This window comes from Alosa pseudoharengus, unplaced genomic scaffold, assembly GCF_046254945.1.
Source record: "Alosa pseudoharengus isolate Yale_2024_CS ecotype anadromous, Long Island Sound unplaced genomic scaffold, YU_APseudo_1.1 YU_APseudo_1.1_scf_20, whole genome shotgun sequence".
Lineage (NCBI taxonomy): Eukaryota > Metazoa > Chordata > Actinopteri > Clupeiformes > Clupeidae > Alosa > Alosa pseudoharengus.
The window spans coordinates 32,584,087-32,611,023 of NW_027468664.1; the positions used below are offsets into that span (position 1 = coordinate 32,584,087).

Sequence of the window (26,937 nt, forward strand, 5' to 3'; positions counted from 1 at the left end):
TGTTTGTGTAATAGTATTTATTGTTACCTAAGGTCTCCTATGCAATGTACCTTGAATGTTAATCATCATTTTGTATGTCGCTTTTGGATAAAAGTGTCACCTGAATAAATAAGAGTGTAAATGTATGGCGCTGTATTTAGCTTGCTGGTACCCCATTGGTGGAACACGCTACCAGTTCCTACCGGAGTCGGGACGTCCTCCTCTCTATCATCAAAAACCTGAAGACCCAACTCTTACAAGAGTACGTCCTACTAGCACTACTAACAACTGGACATGCTTAATCTAGCACTTACAACGACCTTCTTCTCTACCCTGACGGTCCCTCCTTCCTCTTATTTTGACTGAACTTCGCTTGAACTGGCATTCTATTCTATGCCATTAGCACTTATTGCTGCACCAACATACCGTGTTGTACCTTGATTGTTCCCATTTTTGCAAGTTGCTTTAGATAAAAGTGTCAGCTAAATGACTAAAGTATCCTACAGTGTGTAGCTGTGTTTAGTGTGCTGGTTGTGAGGACTCTGTGTGTAGTATCCTACAGTGTGTAGCTGTGTTTATTGTGCTGGTTGTGAGGACTCTGTGTGCAGTATCCTACAGTGTGTAGCTGTGTTTAGTGTGCTGGTTGTGAGGACTCTGTGTGCAGTATCCTACAGTGTGTAGCTGTGTTTATTGTGCTGATTGGGAGGACTCTGTGTGCAGTATCCTACAGTGTGTAGCTGTGTTTAGTGAGCTGGTTGTGAGGACTCTATGTGAAGTATCCTACAGTATGTAGCTGTGTTTAGTGTGCTGGTTGTGAGGACTCTATGTGCAGTATCCTACAGTGTGTAGCTGTGTTTAGTGTGCTGGTTGTGGGGACTCGTGACACTGCTCTGAGCAGGTGACCATGATCTCCTAGGAGACAGATGTGCGTTGCCGTGCGTCGTCTTTCCCACCCTAAGGCCTGCCAATCACAGGGTCTCAGGGGGGTTGTGGGTAAGAGAGGGGGAGAACCCAGCAGAAAAGACCAATCAGGTGCGTCTCCCGGGGCGACGGGGGCTCTGGAGCGCGGCGCGGTGCTATGCTAACATCCCACGTGGAGGAAACCACCAGGGACATGGACAGAGAACCAGCACAGGAAACAGACCGCAACTAAATGAGCTAAACGTGTGTGTGGGTCTGTGTCTGTCAGTGTGTGTGTATCTGTGTGAGTGTGTGTGTGAGTGTGTGAGAGACTGATTGTGCGTGCGCTTGCGTAGAGATTTCTGCTGAAGGGGGTATGCATACTGTATGTGGATAGTGTAGGTCTAGGGGAGAGAAACAGACAAAGAGAGATATAGTGTGTCTATGTGTCTGGCTGAGCATGTCAATATAATGAGTGAAAATACACATGTGCATGTGTATGCCTGTGTGTGTCTGTGCGTTCAGGTGTGTCTGTGTGTATGTCTGTGTATAAACGAGCATGTGACTATGAATGTGTGTGTGTGTGTGTGTGTGTGTGTGTGTGTGTGTGCCCTCGCACCGCCACAAGTGTTCAACTGAATATTAATGTATGCATGAATCATGTATGCATGAACGCACATATTACTGTGAATGTGAGGTGTGTGTGTATGTGTGTGTGTGTGTGTGTGTGTGTACATTTGTAAGCCAAAAGCTGGAGTTGTGCCTGTGTGCGTAAATGTGTGTGTGTGCAGTGGACAGTGTGTGTGTGTGTGATTGTGTGTGCGGGCATGATATTTACTCAAGAGATCAAATAACATGTGTTTGCCAGAGGTTCATCTGACAAGGGGCATGACATCACCGTGGTGGTAACGTTCTATTAATAGCCCACACACGCCGGCTTCCTGATGCTCCCCGCTGCCCGGCAGACCACGCATGCACCTGTTGCCATGGGAACGTGGTGTTGCCTGCCTGGCTTCTGTTGAGAGGCTAATCAATAGGAGGAGACGACAGCTTCTATCGGCGTTTCATTGCTGGAAGTTGGTGGGGTGGGGTGGCAGTCTGCATAAGCTGGCCTTATAGAGGTAATACGTTACCATAGAGACCGGCATTATAGAGGTAATACGTTACCATAGAGACCGGCCTTATAGAGGTAATACGTTACCAGAGAGACCAGCCTTATAGAGGTATTATACGTTACCATAGAGACTGACCTAATAGAGGTTTTATACGTTACCAGAGAGACCGGCCTTATAGAGGTAATACGTTACCAGAGAGACCAGCCTTATAGAGGTATTATATGTTACCATAGAGACTGACCTAATAGAGGTTTTATACGTTACCAGAGAGACCGGCCTTATAGAGGTAATACGTTACCATAGAGACCGGCCTTATAGAGGTATTATACGTTACCAGAGAGACTGACCGTATAGAGGTATTATACGTTACCATAGAGACCGGCCTTATAGAGGTATAATACGTTACCAGAGAGACTGACCTTATAGAGGTATTATACGTTACCATAGAGACTGGCCTTATAGAGGTATTAAGGGCTAAAAACCTTTCTGTGAACTGTAAATAACAGATGCTGTTGATGAACCCATTGACACTGTACAAGTGACAAGTCACCTTTTTGTCTTGAATTAATGAACTACTTACTATGCCAAACCAATGTCTGTTTTTTAAGGATCAGAAACAAACCTACAAACTTACACTTTACAATATTTATGGAACTTGTCTAACAAATGCTGTTGATATTGAACCCAGTTACTCCATTTCCTTTACTTATGCCACACCAATGTCTGTTCATCAAACTTTATTTTTGATGGCACTGAACTGAAAATGTTAATGGATTTTTTTCTGTCAATTTAACTCATTAAAACTTGTATCAAACCAGTTTCTGTCTATGCTGTCAAACATGGATTAGTTATGTTCCCAGTGTTTATATTGGATGTCATCACTTTATAATATCATATATCAGAATATTATATTACTATTAAGCCCACTATGAATATTAAAATACACACAACCATGTTTCCTGTATCATACAGCTTTTCTACTGGGAGGTTTACAACTTATTCTGTCAATTTACCCAAGTTTGTCACTAAACCACATGTCTACTTGGAATACCCCTCAGATGTCGGAATGGCACTGATCTCACTTAAATATTTATGGAACCTTTCTGTGAATAATGCTGTTTATGGAACTTTTCTGTCAACTGTGAACTATATTTAACTCATTAAACTAGTCATCAAACTAGTTTTGTCTATGCTGTCAAACATGGATTATGTTCACGGTTTTGATATCGGACGTCAGGTCACTTGTGGAGTAGATGACCGGTCCAAGATGGCGGCTCCACGTCTCGTCAGCACTAGTAGGGAGTAGCGGTCGATGCAGCGTCTATGTATATTACGGTATGTCTATGGGCGTGCCTGCCAAGGGGGCAGGCGAATTCCCGGAAGTAGAAGAATCGACGTAGGCTGGAGGGACCACCTCTCTGCTAACTCCCATAGAAGTCCATTCATTCTAGGATTTTTTTGAAATACCATAACTTCATATAACATATATCCTGTGCCGATATTGTAGCTTCTGTGTAATCCACATAAACACTACAAAGGCAAAACAGACTCCACTACCTCGTCCGTAACGTTGGTTACCCTTAAGAAGAATGGTTAGCTTGTTCGGTTGGAGGGAAGCTAGCTTTGACGTAATCTCTCTTTCGCGCCGTAGGGAGATAACCGTATTGTTTGGATAAGAAGCTCAGTCCACCTTACTGTCTATGACGGTAACTCATAAGCAAAACCTAGCATACACGACCGTATGTTAAGGTAAAGCATTACACAGAGGCAACCTAATAATAATAAAAAAGTAAACCTAATTTAAAAAAAACGGCACTAATCATTTCAGAGGTTTTCGATGGATTGACCGTAGGTCGGAAAAGTGGAAAGAAGATTAGCTTCAAGGCTATAACTTTTTTGTTTTGTTTTAGCATGACTGTTTTTGAAGATGATCATGTATGGTAGCTTCAACATTAACACGACTTGGTGAGGATGATATTAATAATACAAAAATAATGTTTAACTTTGATGACTTTGAAGGCGAAGGAAGTGTGAGAAGAATTTCTGTGTATCTATCATATGAGTTACAAGATTCAGTTATATGGCTAACGTCACAAAGTTAAGTGTGAGTCTGCGCAGTACTGGGGGGACCAACTGAAAAATCGTTCTATTTGACTCAGTGCCCTCCCATTGAAAACGACGGAGTCTGTTTGTCCATTTCTTTTACTGTCTATGGTGCCTGCCCAAAATGCCGCAAGAAATCTGGGTAATTTACACTTTCCAACTCAGGCGGTGGATTTATGAGACAACCCGAAAGCACCATATGCTCTTCCTTCTCTCACAAAGTTCAGGGCTTCACCCTCGGCCAATGACAAAGCGCCTTTTAGTCACGTGTTTTAGTAGTGGAGCGCAGTGTTGCCAACTTAGAGACTTTGTCGCCATATTTAGCAAGATTTCAGACCCCCCAAGCGACTTTTTTTGTAAAAAGCGACTAGCGACAAAATCTAGCTACTTTTTCTGGTGTTCTTGGAGACTTTTTGAGACTCTGATGTGATGGCATGTAACGTCCCTTTTTACTCTTCTGAGTGAGCAGTGAGTTTGGCTGTGCTGTCTGAGTCTCATGCCTGTTTCGTTTGTGAATTAGCCTATCGAGTTCGCCCAAAGCGTTGCCCCATGATTATAAAAGTAATGACTGGCCTATGTAGTATCAGCCCATGTTATCCACGGAAGTAGATGTTCTATAGATCTAACAGCTCAGACAACGTTAATGGAAGGTGCAGCAACTTCGGGTGAGATTACAACCAGAGTAAACGAGACGAGAGCAATGACAGGGAAACAGGGACACGCGGCTTTCTAGCACCGTTCAACAAAGGAAAGTAGGCTACAACTTCATGTTCATTCACAAGCAGATAGTTAAAAATCGAGCATACAAGTTAGAAAAACCTAAAGCATTCGTTTAGGCTATGTAGCCTCAATGTTGTCAATGCAGGACAGACTGTCGGCTGAGGGGAAAAAAATTCTGTCTGTCTGTCCGAGTGACATTAACTAAATATATCCAAAATATAGCCATTGTCGTAAGGTTAAATTGTGTGTAGCCTATGGTGAAGTTATAATCAGACTTCAAGCTGTGCAAAGCAAATGCAGCAGTTGGGAATAGGTTGGAAATTACTGATTTTCAGCCACTTAAAGGAACCATATGTAAGATTGTGGCCAAAACTGGTACTGCAATCACTTTCAAATTACTGTAGAGCGGTGTATCCCCTCCCCCTCCCCCCTGACTCGAGGTTGCCGACCCGGATGCCAAAACACTACTGACTTTGTGATTAGTAGATAGGTAGAGGGTGGCGCATCAGGCAAAAACACAACATGACATGACAAAACACAACATCAACATCAGTTGAGGGCTGCAACTTCACTTTTTAAATTGCAATATCCTGGCCGGACTACTGTTGTCAGTGATATAAGTATTTGAAATGAACATGATTTCTTAATGTCTAGTGACACATCAGGGCCATTTTATGATTAATTGAAATACATTTCTTACATATGGTTCCTTTAATGCTCATTCTGGTGTATACTATGACAAGATGTACAGAAGTGTATCAATTACCCTAATATACAAGTATATTAAATTAAATATTTTTAATTTAGGCTCTTAACTTATTGAATGCCAAGCTGTTTTCGGAAGCTTTGCCCAGAGTGCCAGCAATCTAGGCCATTGTTGATCATTTTTGTACAGCCACAGCATATTCTGTCTTATAGCTTTGAACACATAGCCTGGCGAGCCAGACCCACATTAAAATGTAGGGTCTGGGCACTCACCGTTCGCAGTGCTCAGTCCGAGGGGCGGGATGATCCCAAGCTAAACAGTGGCTAGTTTTCATCAAAATCGCTGTTTTTTTCTAGAAATGGAGATATAACGTCTTTCATGAAATATAAAGTGTTGCCTGTAAACTTTCCGGGAAGTGATCAGCGAGACCTGGCGAGACTGCCACCTAGTGATAGACCCACGAAAATGGCCTGGTTTTGAGCTGACATGCATTCGTCACTGATTCGACCCAAAGCGGCAACCGAGTTATGATATGATTATGATGTCCAGATTGAGCGTTTTCATGAGTTTTCGATCGTCATATATCACAGAGTTCCCAAAATCACATATAAGGTGTGTTAGAGTGTCTAGTTTCATAATTAAAAAAAAAAAGCTAAAAACGTAATATTACGCTTTTGGCACTCAACGCATGGGAAGGAAAAACGTAATATTACGTTTTTGGCACTCAATGAGTTAAAGTTGCCTATTTGAGTAGGCCTAGGAGAAAAGCAAACAGGTGTAAAGGAGAATTAATAGAAATGTATTAATTTTTTTTTTTTGGGGGGGGGGTCACGACCTGGTGACGTAATTGATATGCAAATTAGTGTGTTACGTCATCTAGCGACATTTAGCGACTTTTGGAGCTGGCTTTACTTTAGCTACTTTCCATTTGAAATAGTTGGCAACACTGGTGGAGCGAGTATGGTAGTTCTAAAGCCTTGGAGTCTGCAGCGTCGTCGAACTAGTGCGACAGGAAATAAACAAAAATGATGTTGATTAAAATATTCTCTGTTAAAACCCACGTAGCCTAGGCTACTAGCAGTGATGGGGGTAACGAATTATAAAGTTATGCGCTACTGTAATTTAGTTATTTTATTGGGTAACAAAGTAGGTAGCGCATTATAATTCAGATTTCAGTAATTAGTTAGAGTTAGGCTGAATAACTCGTCCATTGCTACATTACTCACAATATCTCTAATATATTGACTTATGTTTTCCATAGCAGCACGCAGTTATTTAAAATATAGATTAGCCTAGATGCACTCCTACATTATAGAAACGCCTTGGCCATTCCCTCCCTGCACTGCTCTCCCTCAAACCGCTTCAGCCCGCACCGCGCGTGTGCAAGGACTTTTCATGCAGACTACAACTGTCGCGGTGTAGCCTAGACAATTTTGTTCTTGTTGTTGTACTTATCACGTTGTCAATCGCGGTGTCAATCGCAAACGCTATTAACCTGTTGAGGAGTACGGTCACAAATATGTGATCAGATGCAGCTGGGCCCCTGGGAGTACGATCACAAATATGTGATTAGAACGTTTTTGAAAAAAGTTGTGTACCATGACGCAACAATTACCTTCAGGGATTCAAAAAATGTCTGTCTAGGAGCGCTTCCTGGATTCAAATTTGTTTGTTTGAGGTGCTCTTTGGATGGGAAAATGTAGATGAGAAAAAACAGGGGATTCCAAGGCACTCCTAATTGTCAAAGGTTAAAAAGCCTTTATTTTGTTGGCTTGGTTACATTTAAACCTTTAAAAAAACTCTGACGCGTTTCAGCAAATAAGCCTTCATCAGGGAGTCAAACAGTTCTCAACAGGAAAGGAGAGGTTTTTTTAAAATAATAAGTCAACCAATCAGGACTCTCCACATTGCAGATGTGCTAGTCAGGTGATAAGTGTAAAAGTATACAACCACCAGCAGGTGTCATCCTTACATCCCTGTGAGAAATAAATGTCGTATATACAACCATGCATACAGAAAAGTCAACATTCAGACACATTATTGTCAAATTAAAAACTAATATGTAGAGAGTGAACCCAAAACAAACACAAAAAAAAACACAAAAAAACCCCACAAACAAGCAAAAATTCAAATAAAGACTATGAAGTCAAGGTCCTCATTTAGGCCCGGATATTTAGTGGCCTGCAATTTATAAATCCAGAAGGTTTCTTTCTGATTTAACTGTCTCTGTATATCACCTTTCCTCAAGGTCAGTGGAATGTGATCAATCCCACAGGCCTGTAAGGTGGACGGGTCACTACTATGATGTTCCATGTAATGTCTTGCCATGGGATAGTTAATGCAGGGTACCCGCGGAGTCTTAAAAGTATTAAAAAGTATTAAATTTCATTTTCCTAAATTAAGGCCTTAAAAAGTATTGAATTTCACCTCAAAGTCTGGAATTTTTTCACGGAGGTCTTAATTTTTCAAATGATCAGTAGATTTAATCTAATATCCTCACGTAGCGTAAATCAGACAAGGATTAAAGTTCTCCGTCGTACGATGGATTTCCGTCAATTTGATTTTAGAAATGTCGTATTTGAGATCGATGCAGATCCGGTGAGAAAAAAAAATAGGAGGGGGGTCTATCACCTTTTCTTTTCCTTTTTTAAGGCAACTACAAATATTAGCTCCGATGAATGAATGTGTGTGATGGTAAATATTTAAAGACCTAATAGTGTTCTTGAGAACTTTCTGTGTCTCAATCAGAGACCGCTCAAGAAGATACGTCAGCCATGAGTTTCGCGTTGTTTATGTTGTAGCTACACGCTTGTCTCATTGGCCTGGGGCGGTTGCTTAAAAAAAAAAGAACACGTCTGGAGGACGGTCAAAGTTGGATTATAGTGACACCATCCTATGGACACCATCGATACAGCTGATGAGGTTGCCCAATCCGTTTAACTTTTTTGGATATGATATTGTGAGCTCTATGTGCTAATTTGGAGGCTGTGTTCTTTCCGTGCATCAATGTAGCCTAGACAATTTCTTACTATCGCGAACTCTTGTCAGGGGAGGTCATTCATTTTGGGTGTCACCTATGACTTGAACAGATAGCCTGCTGCCACCCGATGTAGCCTACTATTATTGTTACAGTTTTTGATCAATGGAACTAACAGGATGTGTAAAGCGACGCAATATAAACCGTAGCCTATGCCTATCCTGTCTGTTTTCACAATTTTCACAAAACACTCTCAATTCGCCTTATTCACATGGCGGCCATTGGCGGCTAAAACGAGGCTACAGGGTACACAAACCATAGGATTGTTATGTTCTATGCATTCACCTGTAGGTGGCATTAATTACATAGTAACTTAGTACCCTGTAGCATCGTTGTGGTGTTTATTTGGTGCTTTACTTTGCTGTTTGCATCTTTTTGTACATTAAAAAACAATAGGTCGTGACCGCAAAAGGGGTGCTATCTCTATAGGTAGATATGAACAACGTATGACTTATGGCCTGAAAAAAGTTCAGTCAAACGATTTTTTTTTTCACTGATTTTTTTTTAATCCCTGAAATCAACTAGGTTCTATTCCGTGTAAATTTGTCCATGAAGCGGGACATTCAGTCACGTTACTACCGCGACAAAGCTTTGCGTTGCCACTGCACTGCTGTCATGTTCATGTTGGCATGTTCAAACACTTAAATAGTAATTATTTGAGGTTTAATCTTACCTTTAATATTATTTATTCTATCCGAATGGGTGCGATGTAGGTATTAAATTTCATCTGAAGTGGTATTAAAAAGGTCTTAAAAAGTCTTAAATTTAGGTCTCACAATTCTGGGGGTACCCTGTAATGTTGCCAGTGTGGATTGCATATTTGTGTTCAGCCAGTCTATCTTGTAGTCGTCGTTTTGTTCTTCCTACATAGAAAACATTGCATGCAGGGCACTCCAGTCTATAAATGACAAAAGAGGTTTTACAATTAATGAAATGGTTAATAATGAGTTGTTTTTGGGATACATCCTGGAAAGTTTTGGTCTGCATTACATTAGAACAATGATTACAATGGTGGCATTTGTAACAACCCTTGGGCCTGGTGCCCATCCATGTTTGTTGCCAATCTGGTTTGAGGTAGCTGTGGACCAGTTTGTCTTGCAGAGTAGGGCATCTTTTAAAACTTATCAAATGTGGTTCAGGGAAGACCTGGGTCAGTAGGCCATCACTCTCAATAATACCCCAATTCTTTTTTATAATTTGTTTAATTTGTTCAGCCTCTGTGCTGTACTTAGTGACAAATATTGGTCTGTCTTTTGTCTGTTTGTGTGTGTTTCTTTTCAATAACAATGACCTGTCAGTGTGTTTTGCTCTAGAGTTGGCATTCTGGAGCGTGGTGTTCTTATATCCTGTTCTTAACAGACAGAAACACCATTCTACATGCTAAAAGCTTCCACCCCAATTGGCTTAAAGAGAATGTACCTTTTGGGCAGTTCCAAAGAGTCCGAAGAATTTGTGACCAAGATGAGGTTTTTGATCGTAATTCTAAAGAGATGATGACAAGATTTTTGGAACGTGGATGTAAGAACGTTCGCGTATAATTCTATAAGGAGCCAGGAAAATAATTCACTCTCTGCGGAACGGCATTGTCTTAAAGAATTCACTCCTCAACAGGTTAAAACATCTCTCTACCGAACTACATGGCTTAATTGGCAGAAAGCACCAGTTAGATAAATGAACCAGTAGTGGAAAAAATAACTTTTAAGAAACAGTGGCCTAGAGTAGACTACTGCAAAAAACATTGGGTACTAGTGACCAGAATCAGCCAACCACTCAAACTGAACTGAATGTCCAGTTGAATATTAATTCTCTAAAAGGCCAGCAGTTCAAGAGTGTGCTAAGAAATCACTCTGTTTTTGATACTGTACTTAAATTGACAAGCTCCATTTCTCTAGAGATTAAAGCTGTAGCTGCAGTATGTTGATTGACATGTTTTAGTTATGTAAAGACATGTTCAAGGAGTTCAGATAGAGCCTGTATCAGGACCATATTTAGTTCAATGTGTTATAGTATTTTTGGTAGCCTACTGTACTTAAATGGCCAGTATTTTCTTTATTGATTGAAGCCTCTATGTTAACAGGCTTGTGGTGATGATGCACAATGTGCTATAGGTGCCAAAATCTATGTTTGGTACTGCCCAATTGTTTTGTTTTGTCATGGTTCATGTGTGCAATAAATATTACACTTTGAGGGGGAAAAATCGTGGCAGAGAATGGTGATATCAATTCTAGGCTAAAAAATTGTGATTCATATTTTTCCCGGAATCGTGCAGGCCTAGTACATGCGTGCTTACGCATCAATTTGGTAGTGATTTCTGGAGAGGCTTATTGCATAACATGGCTCCAGAAAGACTGAAGATGAAACACACACACACGCACACACACACGCACACACACACACATACACACACACACACACACACACACACACTTATGAAGGCCAATAATAACATTGCAGGCGCAGGTCAAGGCTCTCATGGTCAAATCAGGGGCAAAAGAAACAGAAGGATGAATGGAGTTGGAAAGAGAGAGAGAGAGAGAGAGAGAGAAAGAGACGACTAAAAGAGAGAGGAGGAAAGAGAGAGAGAGTGACTAAAAGAGAGAGGAGGAAAGAGAGAGAGAGAATGGACTAAAAGAGAAACAGGAGAGAGAGAGAGGGAGGGAGAGAGAGAGAATGAGGCAAAAACCCACCTCTCGTGCTACTCCATCTCTCTGAAGTTGAGTTGCCATAGCACACTCATAGACTCATAGACACTCAAGACACACACCCTGCCTCGGGACCACTTACTAAACAACCTCTGGCTAACCTCTGGCGAGGGGGGGTGGGGGGAGACCAATCCCACGGCCACCCTCTCATCCCGTTGGGACCATTCTCCGTATGAGACGGGGTCCGGAGGGGGTCAGCCTCCATTCTGATGCCTAAATTAGGGTCAAAGTTCACACGCTCAGTCCCATCAAAGACAAAGACATTCTGCCTCGATTGTTTATTTTTTAATTTTTTTTTTCAAAACGGTTCACAGTTCTGTACAGTCATTTTTCAAACGGCCCAATTAACGGCCGAGCCCTGGGTCACTGCTGGCATGCCGACAAGCTGCGGTCAGAAATCGCTTCTGATTCAGTGTGTGCGCTGCCACCATGCCAAGCCATCACAACGACCTTGGGTAAAGGTCACTTTGTCCACATCAGCCAAGAAAAAAAAACAGCCTGTCCTTTCCCTACCATCCAGTCACTGACGCTCCTGGAAAAGGTCTCGGCATCCATAATTGGACAGACATGCTGTGTGGGAAACACTATGGAATGGTGAGGAATTTCATCCTCTTCTGGAAACATGGCCTTCAGAAGTGAACTTTAGGGCTATGAATAGTGCAGTCAGTTTGATGGAAGATCATGAACTTAAACGAGGTAGATTCCAACACACAGGCTCACAGGGTAAATATAAACTTAAGCCCTATTCGGACGGGGTTAGTTTTACGTAGGAACATGGGGTAAAGTAATTATTACCAGGGGTTTTAGTCCCGTCCGAATGCGCCATGTCAGTAATTACAGTTTTTCTCAGTCGCTTTGGTGCTTTTCTCAGATCAGAATGAAAATTCTCATAACTATTAGTTCAACCTCCACAACATTTAGTCATTTGTGCACATCATAGTAGCAATTTCTCCTTCCTCTGAACAAATTGCAAATGCTTTTGAACATTAAACACACAGTTTCCACACCGCGGTAATCAAGAGTGATAATCATGATATTTGAAATGAAAACGGTAATTATTATCGTCAACATTTTTATCGCGGTTTACCATTATACCGGTAATCGTTACATCCCTAGTGACGAGTGTTAACAGGTTGTGTTAAGAAAAGGAAACAAAGATGATTGATTTCCATGCCTGATGATGCTGACCACTACTCAGTGGCGTAACGAGCCAACACCGGGCCCATATGCAGGATTATCAAGGCCCCTTCTACAGCACGTGATAACGCAATGTCCATGAGTAGGCTAGGCTACCATGAATAGGACAGGATAGGATCCTTGAGACACAGCATATAAGAGATGAGATGACTGACAAAATCAGGAGTACGTGCACCACAAAAACAAAAATACTGGTGAAGGCGCACAACACATGAAAAAACACTGCTGGTTAGGCTACTATATGAAATTGCATTAATGAGTCATTATGTTATGCTAAATCGTTAATTTAGCCACAAACATAGCACTAGTGCATAATAGAACTGCCCGTCTGCCCTCTTTGACTGAGCTGCCCCCCTTACAAAAAAAAAAAATATCGTAATTTTGATATTCTTAGAAAGCGAAAGTAGGCTATGTGTGAGCGCAGATAGGTGCGTCTGATGTAGGCCTTTCAGCTGGAATAGTGATGTGAGTCGCCGAGCAGAGGTGATGGATGTCACAGGTGAGCTACATGAAACTTTGAGAATTCAAATTCAAATTATGTTAGGAAAAAACGGTGAGTATCCTAGTGTAGCAAGAAGCATATTTTTTCAATGTCATTAACGTGAACAATATTAGACAGCTAACCGTATGTTGCATTTTTGCACGCGAAAATGTATAACGAGTCTATTTGATGGAGAATATGTGAACTTTAAACCATTAAGATGGGCAATAGGTGAATAGGCAGACATCATTAGTCTATTAACCTAAAGGCTAATGAATAACTTTAGACAAGGTGCATTGCTCCTATACTCAAACAAGTTTAGTTATACCTGTTTTGGTCCAACAAAGATAATCTTAACATGGACTATGCTGGGCTGTGTTAAGCTCTGAACAATGTCCGTTTTACAGTGAAAGGCCCGGTCGCGAGTGACGATTATTGCGATAGGGGGCCCGGCCGTCAATCATGTATTCCCAGTGTGATGCGGGCCCCTGATTGGTCCGGGCCCGTAAGCAACCGCGTACCCTGCTTACCGATAGTTACGCCCCTGCCACTACTGTGCCACCCATTGATTATGTGTGTGAAAGAGTAGAACCTCAGATAAATAAATAAATAAAATAGTCTAGATGCTTCTGAAGTTTTGAGAAGACCAATCCATAGCGCTCTATAATCAGTTCTGTGACACTCTCATCCATCATCAATAACGCTTAGTGATTAGGTTCAGCATCTCTCCAACACCCCCTGCCTCAAACTCTCTCTCTCTCTTTCTCTCTCTCTCTCACACACACACACACACACAAACCTTTTTTGTCTAACATCCCCTCAATCATCCAGCCTTTTCCCCCGCACAATGATGAGGCATCGCATCGCATTGATTTCAATCTGCCATTGCTGAAGCTGCAGTTTCTCCTCAGCCCAATGAGCTGCTGATTTCCAACTCACACACACACACACACACACACACAGCAATGACAGAAGCTACACACACACAGAGCAGTGATAGCAGCTACATACACACACACACACACACACACACACACACACACACACACTCAGCGAACTATGGGACTGCGCTCTGAAGTAGGGTTGTGCCGATGCATTGTGATGGTTGACAGGCATCACGATGGGAAGCAACCATCACTAATTCCTGGTTTAACAGGCTAAAAGAAAAGTTTTTTTTAAGAAAAAAAAACATTCCCTGGAAATGAAATTGAGCCTACTTTAAAGGCTGTCAGCCAAACAGTTATCACGTTTTAGTCTCCGTCTTGTTAAATAAAAGATTTATTAGTCTACCGTTATAGGCCTATTCAAATAATTCCTGACTGTGACGTGAATGTGTAATTGTCTTTTTGTAGCCTACATGTCTGGCAGGCCTATAGCCTACATTGGACTTAAAATATGTACCGCTAGCCTAATGTTTTAGCAGGAAATAGTCCTATAGAATTATTATTGTTAGGCTACGACTAGGACATTCTAGTGCTCAAATATTTTTGAGGGGCTACAGCGAGCGTCAAATGCGTCCTTCTCCTCTGTGTTAAAATAAACAATTTCTTTCGTTAATTATAGGATCAAAAGGTAGCCTATCCGTCTTTCACTGTAAGGCTTGTATTTCATGCATTTAGCAGAAGTCCCAGACAGCAGCGGAGTGGTAATCGGGATTCGTTATTTGTAAAAGTTTTTTTTTTACTTCGCCCTCCTATAGCCTGGACTGCGCGATCGCAGCCCTTTACTTTCACTTCCTGCCGCCCTCATAGTCAGCATAGACGGTAGCCTGATAACGTGGGATGCTGCATAGCGTACTACTAAAGATTTGAAATGAGTGACCACGATAGTAGTCTTACAGTAAGTAGCTTTTTTGCTAGGCCGAGGAAAGGCTGGCAAGGTGTAGGCCTAATAATCCGCTGATTGGTGCACACGCAAGTGTTCAGATTGATTGTCTATCCGTCTTTCACGACGAGTTTCTTGGAGCAGATCTTCCACACAACTTAGGTAGCCTGGTCAGTATGTCTCTCTTAGCTGTCCACTTTCATCTGGCCTAAAATTATTTCTGTACAGAAATATGGTAGTTATTACTACATTACCCCCCCCCCCCCCCCCCGACGATACTATCGTCCATCACGATGTTTTACTGTACACCACAAGACTGCACCAGCCAGAAGTTTAATTAAAATGGTTTGTTTCCCAGTCATGCTGCTTCTTGCTATGCTCGATGCCCATTGATTTAACCTTTAAAAAACAGGTTAGGTTCAAGCTGTTTACTGTAAGGCAGCGGTTCCCAAACTTTTTTTCCCCGCGGACCACCTTCTACATCCTGACTCAGCTTGCGTACCCCCACCATCCAACACATAAAAAAGTAACACATTCTATTGACGCATTCCAGGCATCATGTTTAATTAGCCGCCCTACATAATAACAAAATCAAAATGTGCAACTGGTCTATGAGCTCTCACGCTAAAATGAAAAACCACACTAGAATGGTTAGATAGCATCTGACTGCAGACCAGGCACTGTGGCTTTGGGAATAGTGTTGACGAACTGACCGAAGTGTCGGTTAAATAACCCGGTTCGTGTCACTGAGCCGGGAGAATCGAGTGCCAAACGTCAAAAACCGACTCAGTGTTCCTAACATCCATTTTCACATACAGAGCAACACTGGCTTGATTGGCTGTGCTCGAGTGTTCTCGTCGCTACTCCTTCATCGTATCGCGTATTAGCGCCTCTACTGGAGTGGTAGTATAATCAGTCAAACTATGATGAGCCTGGGCCTCATAACCGTGGCTGTCAAACAAGTCAAACAGTTCGCTAGGTTCTCCGGGCCTCGTAACCGTGGCTGCCACACGAGTCAAACAGTTGTCGGCAAGTTGTAATCAACCGATCACATAAGCCTTTCTAGTGCAAACTAGATGCTTATGTTCATGGACATTTTATCGATGGGAAAGAATTATATCACATACCTACAAATACACATAGGCCTAATGTTATCTTAGTAGCCTAGTCATGTTAAATAAATGCTTAGAAGTGAATGACTGTAGGCTGCAGGCGGTCACGAGGAGACAGAATGAGACCGAATGTAACCGTGCAACAACCGCTGTACCCTTTATCTGGTTCTCGGCAAGTTTGATTCATACCAGCCTTGTTAGTGCATCGTAGCCTAGATTATTTATTCATGGCAATTCACACATTATCGATGGGGAAGTAGGCCTACATCTCATATTAGCCTACACGTCATATTATCTTAAAGTTATAAAGTTAAATGTTAGAGAAGTGAACGTTGCTTAGCCTCACGAAGACCGTGCCAGGCTGAGCAAGACCGTAGTCGAGGGTGAGTCTAATGTTATCAAACGGTCTAGGTTCTCGACAAGTTAGTTATTAACCAAGCCTTATAGCCTATCGTAGATGATTGTGTTCAATTTACACATTATTGATGGGGAAGTAGCCTACATCACATAAGCTTCAAATAGGCTACCTGGGTAGCCTAGTTATAAAGTTAAATGTTGCTGGCTTCGTTTGTCACGAAGAGACCGCGCATCAGGCTACTTCACCTACTAAACGAGACCGTAACCGAGGTATAGGCTATGAGTCTATGTAATCAAAACGGTTGTCTAGGTTCGCGGCAAGTTATTAACCATGCCTTGTTTTAGTGCATCGTAGATGCTTGTGTTCATGGCCATTCATATATCGATGGGGAAGTTCATCACATAGCCTACAAATACACGTCATGTTATCTTTGTAGTTAGAAAGTTAAATGTTAGAGAGGTGAATGTTGCTGGTTTCATAGTAGGTTCACGAAGTGACCGCGCGCCAGGCTACTGAAGGAGACCGTAACCGAGGGTATGAGTCTAATCAAACGGTGTTATCGCAAGTTTGAGTTATCAACCGATCGCAGAAACCTATTTATTTCTCGTGCATCTTAGGTGATTATGTAGCCCATAGAGGTTCATAGGCTACATTACCGATGGATATAAAATACAAATACGTCATGTTATCTTGGTAGTTGTTAAATGAGATGTTTGTTGGTAGGCTGTCACGAGGACTGTACAACAGGTTAGAGACCGTAACCGTGCTAATGCATGAGTAATCAAACGGGTGTCTAGGTTCTTGGTAAGTTGAAAGCCTTTATGTTTCGTGCATCTTGGAATTGTTCATTGAAATTCATATCCTAAATTACAAAGGGGGGAAATATTATATGACATAGGCTATGTTATCTTGGTAGTTAAGTTAAATGTTAGAAGTGAATAGGCTATTGGTAGGCTCACGAGGAGACCGCGCGCACAGCTGACTACTGAACAAGACCGAATGTAGGCTAACCATGGACAGTGCTTGAGTCTAGTGTAGGTCAATATGAGTGTATGTCAGCTAATTTCAGAGACATGGAGAGCATGACATTTGCAGCTTGAGGCTACATGTCTTGGAGCGATATGGCGGGGGAAGTAACGCGCGATATAACCCCCCCGTCGCCGAACCGGTGACCGAATCTATTAACTCGGTAGGCCAACCAACGACCGTCCGGTTGAACCGACTTGCGTGTAAGAGTCGGTTGTCCCATCACTATTTGGGAAGTCTCCCAATCCACGTGAAGCCTAGGGCTGTATGCCTCATCATACTTTCGTTTTCTTCACGCAGTCTTTTCTGTCTCGTTCTCTTTTATCCTCCTGCGCTTCACCTCCACCTTCATTAGTCTGCTCCCCATCCCATCGTTACCTGTGTCCTGCTCTGTTTCTCTCGCTTCTTCTCTTCGATCGCTTTAATTAGGCCTTTTGGACAGTGTCCCTGTTTTTAGCCAGTTTTAGCTACCTAGCCTATACTTCAACAAAACTAACGCGCCAGATATTCTGGCTGCCCGCAGGAAATCACGTGTATTATGTGTAGCTTATATTTTAATGAATACATAGCCTATTATAGAGTTTACAAATGATTTCCTCTAATTTCACATTTCCATATTATTATAACCCGATTCAAAAGTATGTATTATTTATGAATTAATTAGATTATTAATTCATTAATCATTTTTAACTCCTTTCCGCCATTGCCCTTTTCATCTTGTGTACCCCCTAGTGGCAGCTCGCGTACCACCGGGGGTACGCGTACCACAGTTTGGGAATCCCTGCTGTAAGGTAACCCAAATGTAACCCTAATCCACCATCCACCATTTGTAATCATCAAACAGATTGAATGTCTTCACTTATTATGACCGCCGCGCAGCGAAGCGGCGGTCATATAGGTTTAGTCAGATTTTTTTTTTTTTTTTTTCGCATGCCCAAATTTCTGTCAATGAGTCCCGGGACACTGAAAGACCGGGGTAGACGAAACTTGGTGGGCATGTAACCCCATATGGATAGCATGGAACCATCGTTTTTCGTTTTGATCTGTAGCCCCCCCGCTGGACTGCACCCCCCGAAAGGAGGGTAGGGCAGACACAGTTTTCTGTGAATATCTCGAGAACCGTAAGGTTTAGGAGGACCATTTTTTTTTGGTAAGTTGATCTCAAGTGGCCATGTCAATCCATCCCATTACCACTTATTTTATGTATAGCGCCACCTAGTTAAAAATTAAAAAGCAAAAATGTAGGTGTTTTCATCACAATATCTCTGGCTGACATGGTCAAAACTGCACGAAATTGAAAGTGTAGGATCATTATGACACCCTCCGAATGCATGCCAAGTTTTGTGTACTTTCGTTCATGGGGGGCCTTACAATAAAATAATTTATGTGTACATTTAGTGACGTACACCAACAAGGATTCCCGGGACACTGAAAGACCGGGGTACACAAAACTTGGTGGGCATGTACCCCCACATGGATAGCATGGAACCGTCATTTTTCGTTTTGATCTGTAGCCCCCCCGCTGGACTGGACCCCCCGAAAGGAGGGTAGGCCAGACACAGTTCTCTGTGAATATCTTGAGAACTGTAGGGCCTAGGATGACCATTTTTTTTCCGTATATTTGCCTCCAGGGGTCATGTTAACCCATTTCATGTGCACACATGTGCACAAACAGATACACACGCACACACACACATTCACAGTAATCATACGTATGACATATACTCACACAGTAGACATATGTACGCTTCCATGCACAGGCACATACGCAGGCACACACACAAGCACGCACACACACACACACACACACTCACACACACACACACCCACACACATAACATAAACATAACACAAACAATCAAGAATTTCTCAGAATTATGAACAGGCAAGATGGAGGTGGGGTTGTATAAAATGAATTTTACATGTGAAATCTATGAACTAATCATGTTTTGGGACTTGTTGTCTAGCAGATACCAGTGAGAATTGAGTGTGGATAATGCAATTTAGTGAGACAGTTAGAATCATATAGGCCTTTCAGCGTGATTTATTTTTGTGGAAAAAATGTGCTGGACTGGGCGGCGGTCATATTTTGTACCGCTCTGCGGTACATCTAGTTCACTTACTTATTCACTCGCTCATTTTCCTTAATTTACTGAACTGATAAGCGTGAGGGCTAAGGTCTCACTACTAAGCATCACTAAGCTAAAATCTCAGGCTCATGAAGTCATCCATTCTCTGCCTCACTGAGAGCAAAAATGCACATCTCTTGACCTTGGTATTGTGGTTTCAGATCCAAGCAAGAAGGATTCTACTGCCATTCCAGACCTGGAACCAAGCCACAAAGATTCTGCTGGCATTCCAGACCCGTAACTAAGGACACAAAGATTCTGCTTGCATTCCAGACCCGGAACCAAGCCACAAAGATTATGCTGGCATTCCAGAACTGGAACCAAGCCACAAAGATTCTGCTGGCATTCCAGAACTGGAACTAAGCCACAAAGATTCTGCTGGCATTCCAGAACTGGAACTAAGCCACAAAGATTATGCTGGCATTCTAGACCCGGAACCAAGCCACAAAGATTCTGCTGGCATTCCAGACCCGGAACCAAGCCACAAAGATTCTGCTGGCATTCCAGAACTGGAACTAAGCCACACAGATTCTGCTGGCATTCAAGAACTGGAACCAAGCCACAAAGATTCTGCTGGCATTCCGGAACTGTATGCTGTATGTATGGTGTGGGTATCAAACCTGCTATCAAGTCAGATTTATTTTTAAAGCGCATTTAACATGCACATGCAACCCAAAGCGCTCCACAAACAAGACACATAACAACAAGACAAAAGATGCCGGACGGAGCGGCGTAGTCGCCAGCGTACCCGTGACACCAAGACAGACAACAAAACAAATAAACAAATAAAAAAAGAAAATATATTTAAAAAGGATGTTAAAATTAGTCCAAATTCCAAACCAGCTGAAAATGTCCAAGGGCAATGATGACCCGTGAAAACTGCGCACAGAGCTGTGTCTTCACAACCGATGCAATGCCAACAAAGTTCTTTAGCAACTGACCAACCCGGTGAATTCACTGCTATGGCTGTCAGACCTGCTAGGTGCGTCATAATCAGTGTTGCCACAGTTACCTTGAAAAAGTAATCTGATTACTGATTACTGATTACTCCTTTAAAAAGTAACTTAGTTACTTTACTGATTACTTGATTTTAAAAGTAACTAAGTTAGATTACAAGTTACTTTATTAGTTACTTTCAGCAGCTGCCGACAACACCCCCACCGCCTCAACATAAAAATGATAACTGGTTTTGCCAATACTCACTATACTGGAAGTGCATTTTAACATCAATGTATAGCAGACATCCCAACCTAACCTACTTAGATACTGAAATTCAGATGTTTGTTCAATAATGTCTACACCAAATAAGGAAGGCCTATTGATAGAAATTGTTATAGTAAAATATGTAGATTTTTTGTAGATTTGTTTTTCATGTAGCCTTGGCAACTAGCCATCTTGTATAGGCCTGAGTAATATGCAAATTAAATTACACTTAAACTCACCTCAACAAGTATTTTGCAATCATTTAACCCGCTGTGAGCAATGCTAAAGTCGCTGTTACAAACAGTGCATTGTGCAAGATTATCATTATGTTTTAATCTTTTGAGACAATTGGGTACACTTTTGTGTAGTCTGATGTGTCTTAAATCTTCCTTTTTGAGGGGCACTGACGCTGCCATCACGCTCCTGTTCCTAGATAGGCTACACTGACTAAACTGATTAATTAAGTTTGGGAGAAAAGAGATATAAGCACACTTACACGTTAAGCTATGCACACGCGATTTGAAGTCCGGTTGGCTTGCGTGCTCTTTGTTCGCTCTAGGTTCCGGGAGATTTTATGTAATTTGCGGGCGTCAGGAAGCTGCAGTATGTGGGAGACTCCCAAAACTTCGGGAGACTTGGGATGTCTAGCTAGACAGCACTTTGTCGCCAGCACAGAATGTACAATTTACCTTAATGTTGTCATGTTTAGCTGACACAAACTCAAAGTAATGACTGATGAAATGTGCATCTCTCCCTCTCCCTCCATTGTTTACGTTTGTGTCGCTGCGTGGTTTTACACGTGAATTGTGCTCATGCTGAAAACGTGAGCATAGCCTACATGACATTAATCCCCAAGACAAGAAGAAAGCAAAGAATATATCTTTTTATTAAGGAAAATGACAAAAATAGTAACGCACAGTAACTTAGATATTTAACTTTAATCCGATTACTGGTTTGTAAATAGTAGCGCGTTAGATTACTCGTTACTGAAAAAAGTGGTCAAAATAGACTAACGCGTTACTAAGTAACGCGTTACTGGCATCACTGGTCATAATGGAATGATGTGTCGCCACTAGTGATATAGGTAAATATCGGTATCGGCCAGAATATCAATATCGGTGCATCGCTAGTCAGCACCTCATTGGTTCAAAATCGAAAGTACAATTTGGCGGGATTACAGCCGTAGCTGCTCAAGCGATGCCTGAGACAAATTTACTAAAATAAAATAAACATTTTAGAAGAATAAAGTAAATAAAAAATATGCTATAAAGGTCGAAATGTTAGGAGGTTAAAGTCGAGATATTATGATATTATAGTAGCAATATTAACCTAGCAGCCAGCAGCCAACAACCACTGATAGAGAAGACCATGCATGGAGAGTTGAGAGTTACATGGGGAGTGCTATCGATCTGTCAACAGGTATGCTGAACACAGTTTTATCAATTATTTATCATTAAATAATACAGTATTACTTGCTGGAGAAACTGCTTTGTTAGACTATTTGTTTAGCACTACATATACATCAACTGTCATTCTAATTTATGTAGGCTACCCTTCACTATGTATGTTGGTTGGAAGTTGCAATAAGCATGGCAATGTGGCTAACATCAATGTCCTACAGTATGTAGCCTACTTCATAGTCTTTGCAGGGGCATGGAGAGAGTGTGAAACCCACAGCTATGCATTACTGTGTCGTTATCAAGTGTATCGTTGTCTTTCCATATTAATAACCAGTTAACTCCAGGGGCAGAGCTCCGCTAGCTAGCTTAGAAGCTAACATGGCAATGAGACTAGCCAGCCTTGCTGAGAAACATTTCGTCACGGCGGTAATCGGAGATAGACCGAGGTACCCTTTTTGCTATACAACACAAGTGCATGAGAAGCACCACAATCCTATTGGGTGAGTTCTCTCTGTTAAACAATACAAAACAGTACAAAAAATGAATATAAAAAGCATAGATGTGACAAAATTAACCATTTGAGAGTTGCAAGCCTTATTAATTGCAACCTTTGCTATTAACTAATTGCATTAGTTCATATATCGATTTCAATTAAAGATCGGTTAATTGTGCAGCCCTATGGAGTAACATTTCACAACTAATTAGGTTCACTAGCACCATGATTTGATGTAAAAAGAGCATAGAGAGGCTGAGTCTCTCAGAACTAAAGACGCCGAGGTATTAATGCAAAGGAGAGAGAGATGAGGTTCATGGTAAGTGGTGCCATGACAGTCCTACAACAGATATTCACTTTGCCTATAGGAGCACAGTGTAAAAATACATTTGCCTTGTATTGTGCTTTTGAGACACACTGATGAGTGAGGCCCAGAAATGGGTTTGACAACATCTTCAATGCAACGCAAGACAATTAGAACAGTGGCCACACTGTCGCAGCCAGTGGAACAGGAACCCTGACATTTAATGTAAAACCTGGATTTTCCTCTTTTCTGCTGCAGGTTTTTAAGACATCTTCAGAGTCATTGCAATGGTTATATGACTTTTTCTGGGTTGAATGGTGGCCATCTCACTTTATTAGCAAGCATCTGTGAGCGGAACAGTCTTTGAGCACTATGGCCCTATTGGCTACAGCGGCCAACCCACCCCATCTCTCTCTCCCACCACTGTCTCTCTCTTTGGGCATAAAAGGATATGAAAAATCCCAAATGGATGCCCAAAGGATGCCCAAAGGATATGAAAAATAACAAGAAGTATTCTACCAAAACATAAGGTTACTGTAGAGGGGAGTATTATATTATCATAGAAATAATATAGCCTATACTGTAGAAATCTTAGAAATAATACAGCCTAGGATTATACTGTAGAGATAATATAGCCTAGGATTATACTGTATAAATCTTAGTATGACCATAGTTATTTTCGTCAAGCCACCTGTCATTATTGAAGTAAAATAGGTTCAAAGGCCTACTAAAAAGCATTGAAATAGACTAGGCCTACAGTATAGGCCTACTTACATTTTATGAATGTAGCCTATAATGCAGTGATGTTATAACCCAGAGCCAGAGCCTTAAGATGTTCCAGGCCAGCAAAAACTCAACTTTCTTGCATAACCAGAGAGCGTAAATACGGAATGTAATAGCCACATAGACTAGCCTATACACACCCTGTCCCTCCGGCGCTCCGGTTCACCATGGCAACTCCATCAGGCAGACGGAGCGCAAAAGACGCCAGCTTGGTTCCTCGTTTAACGGCTTGTTCTGCTTTCGAAGCGTCAGGTCACGCGCTAGTGCACGCAGTAGCCTATGTCGCGAATAACTATCTACAAGTTTACTGTGCACCACCATATAGCACAAAACATAAGGCTGTGCGATTCTGTCTCAGCGGCCTCTTGCATCAACTTTACGTAAAATGGCAAACGTTTGGATTTGTCTAAACTTTGATTGACGACAGGTTGATTCATTTCAGCCTTCTTGTTCTTTATACCATGCTATCCCTGTAGTTGATTAAAGTGTGGTGCTTGATACACAACCATATGGGCTACTAAAGAAATGAGATACTTTACCAAGTCCAAGTCCGACTATGAGACGTCCAACCAGAAGAGTCTCCTTATTTGGGGCAGCGCTCATCACAACACTTCCCACGGAAAAGATGAAACTGGCCAGCAAGATGCACACCCTTCGCCCTAAAACTCCGTTGAGGAAGCCGCCAGCGAGCGCTGACAGCGCCGCAGCGGCTATCGCGCTCGACACCAAAACCTCCTGCCACAGGAAACTCAAATTCATCTCCCGCTTGATCAGCAGCATCGCTCCCGACACCACTCCGGTGTCGTAGCCGAAGAGGAACCCTCCCAGAGCGGAGAACACCGCCAGGACGTATACGGACGCGGGCGTGACATCTTGCTGGAACTGCTTGCGAGCCGCTCGCTCCAGGTCCCCGGTGGAGGTAGCGGGTGCCGCCGCGGGCACTGCCCCCTGACTGCTGATGCTCGCGTTGGACGGAGCTTTGATGAGGCTCCGCTCTCCTCCATCGTTAACTTTTCTCCACCTGTCGCCTATTGCGTTGCTCATGTTCCGTAGGTTGTAGTCATGGTCGCTTGATTTTCGGGACATAAGTGAAGTCACGTAAAACGTGCACAAGACTTGTAGGCTATAGGGAGTTCGGCCGACTGTATTTTTGCAAGAAGCCTAAACGTCCTAAAGCGCAGCAATGAACAGAATGAACAGAATGCAGGCCTGCTTTTATCGCGCAAGCTAAACTGATCTCGCAAACAGACGCGGTCAGTGTGTGTAAACTTCTCCGTCTGTTGCGCTCAACTACATCCCAGTGGTACTGATGGTGCTTACGCAGTTATGGAGAGTTGTGGGAAAGGTGGGATCGGAGGGAGTCGACTTCACTCGTCACTGTCAGCGTCCGTGTGACGTAAGGACGCTTCACATCGATGTATCTCAGCGCATATGCTAAAAGGCACGGTCTGGTCGATGGTAATCATTATCTGAAGTGAAAATGGTCGTCATATCTTGTTCTCTCTCTCTCTTGTTTTTTTCCAATCTGATTGCACGGCTTATGCAAAAAATGGCAATGAGACAAACAAAGCAATTAGCCCACCCTATAGGGGAGACCGGGTATGGTTGTAACATGGGGTGAGTTATAACACCACCATTTCCACAAACAGGAATAAGACATGATCACCTCAGCACTCGCGTAATTCCACCACCACTGTCCCACATGGTGCTTGTTAAGCCGAGAATGTCACCCGTTCTAATTTTACAGACGGAAAAGTGATTTTGATATAAGAAAGTATTTTTTTTCACCAGGGCTATATTTTGTTTAGAACTTATAGCATTGAAGATAAAACCACATGCCATATTAAACTACCTGTCTCTGAGGCAGAACATGATGCATTTCTTCCAAGCATAAACCAAAGCACTAGGCCTATATACAGCAAGATACAAATGGCTGTCGGGGGTAGAGGTAGGTTGTTACAACCCACCCCACATGCATTCAAATGAGTAGCCTACAATTGCTAGATTTAAAAAATGTGACAGAATGCTTCAGTACTGGGTGGTGGGGGGCGGGAGTTGACCTGTCCTACACCTCACTTGGAAACCTCTCCTTTCCAGACGACTTAAAATGATTTATGTGTCATTTGTAATTATCATTTAATGTAATTTCTCTGGCATTGTTTTTGTCAGATGTAGGTTATCAACACTGGCACATCTGTATTACGAGTTTTGTGCAAAATGTTATACTATAGTCAAATTTACACAGAGAACCACACACACACACACACACACACACACACACACACACACACACACACATACTCACAAACACACCCATACACACATCTCACACATACAGTAGACTACTTTGGTTATGGTCATTCAAAGAGAAGCAAAATAAAAATCTTTTCTTGTGTTCATAGACCTATTTCAAAGCCCCAAACGTGTTTTTGAAACATATTGCATGATGTGGCCTCTCTTTTTCTGTCTTTTGTCTAACTGTTACAACTTGCCCCAGTATGTGTTACAACCCACCCCGGTAGTGAGGTTGTAACAAAGAACCACCTTGTATTCTACTGTACATCAAATTACAAGGTCTGTGATTTTCTTGCAGAAATTTGAGTTGATTCTATTTGAAGTACACAAATGTGAGTATTTTGAAAAAAGATTACAGGATTGTAGCTCACAAATGTTGTGAGTTACAGCACGTAGCCTACACATCATAATGATCTGTGTTAGGCCTAGGCTATAGCTTGTTACAGCACATAGGCTACACATCATAGTGATCTGTGTTAGGCCTAGGCTAGCTTGTTTCCCACTCTGCCCACCCTAATAGAAAATTGGAGTGGAAAGCTTGAAACAGTGACGTTGGAAGTGGGTTGGGTGGAACTGAACCAAGACACTTGTCATATTCCGTGTAGACAGACCCATGGCTACACTGGACAGGCAACTGTGTTCTCTTCCCAGAGCATCCTTTATGATCTGCAGGGTAAGGGCCTCCTCGACGAGGAGTGTCCCCACATGGAAAAAGAAGAGAACAGACAACCTGTCGATCCAGGTGCCGTCTGTTTCAGGATCTAACTGAATTTTCAGACTGTTTGGCTAGTGCGCCCTCTTGTGGACAGACTTAGTTATTACATTAATGGTGAGAAATAATGTACATTTTCTGAGTCCATACTCCATAAACTCCCTCTTTCCCCCTCTGATGGTAGCAGTTTTTAAACATCCGAAACCTGCAGAAAACAGGGATCAAAGGGAGAATTTACTATCTGAGAATAACCTAATAGACCCTAAGCAGTCTGGTTTCAAGAGTGGTCATTCTACTGAAACTGCTCTTTTGTCTGTGACTGCAGCATTGAGAGTAGGGAAGGCTTCTGCTAAATCCT

The 26,937-nt window shown here is 42.2% G+C and overlaps 1 protein-coding gene across 1 annotated transcript in view; it reads right to left on the minus strand.

Annotated features, from left to right (window-relative positions):
• Positions 1 to 24,795, minus strand: part of slc2a13a (solute carrier family 2 member 13a) — a 121,032-nt gene extending 96,237 nt beyond the window's left edge. Inside the window, exon 1 of the mRNA XM_076297451.1 lies at positions 24,112 to 24,795. Within this exon, the coding sequence (XP_076153566.1) occupies positions 24,112 to 24,658 (547 nt within the window). The 5' untranslated portion in view covers positions 24,659 to 24,795. The remainder of the gene's footprint in view (positions 1 to 24,111) is intronic.
• Between the last annotated feature and the right edge of the window lie 2,142 nt (positions 24,796 to 26,937).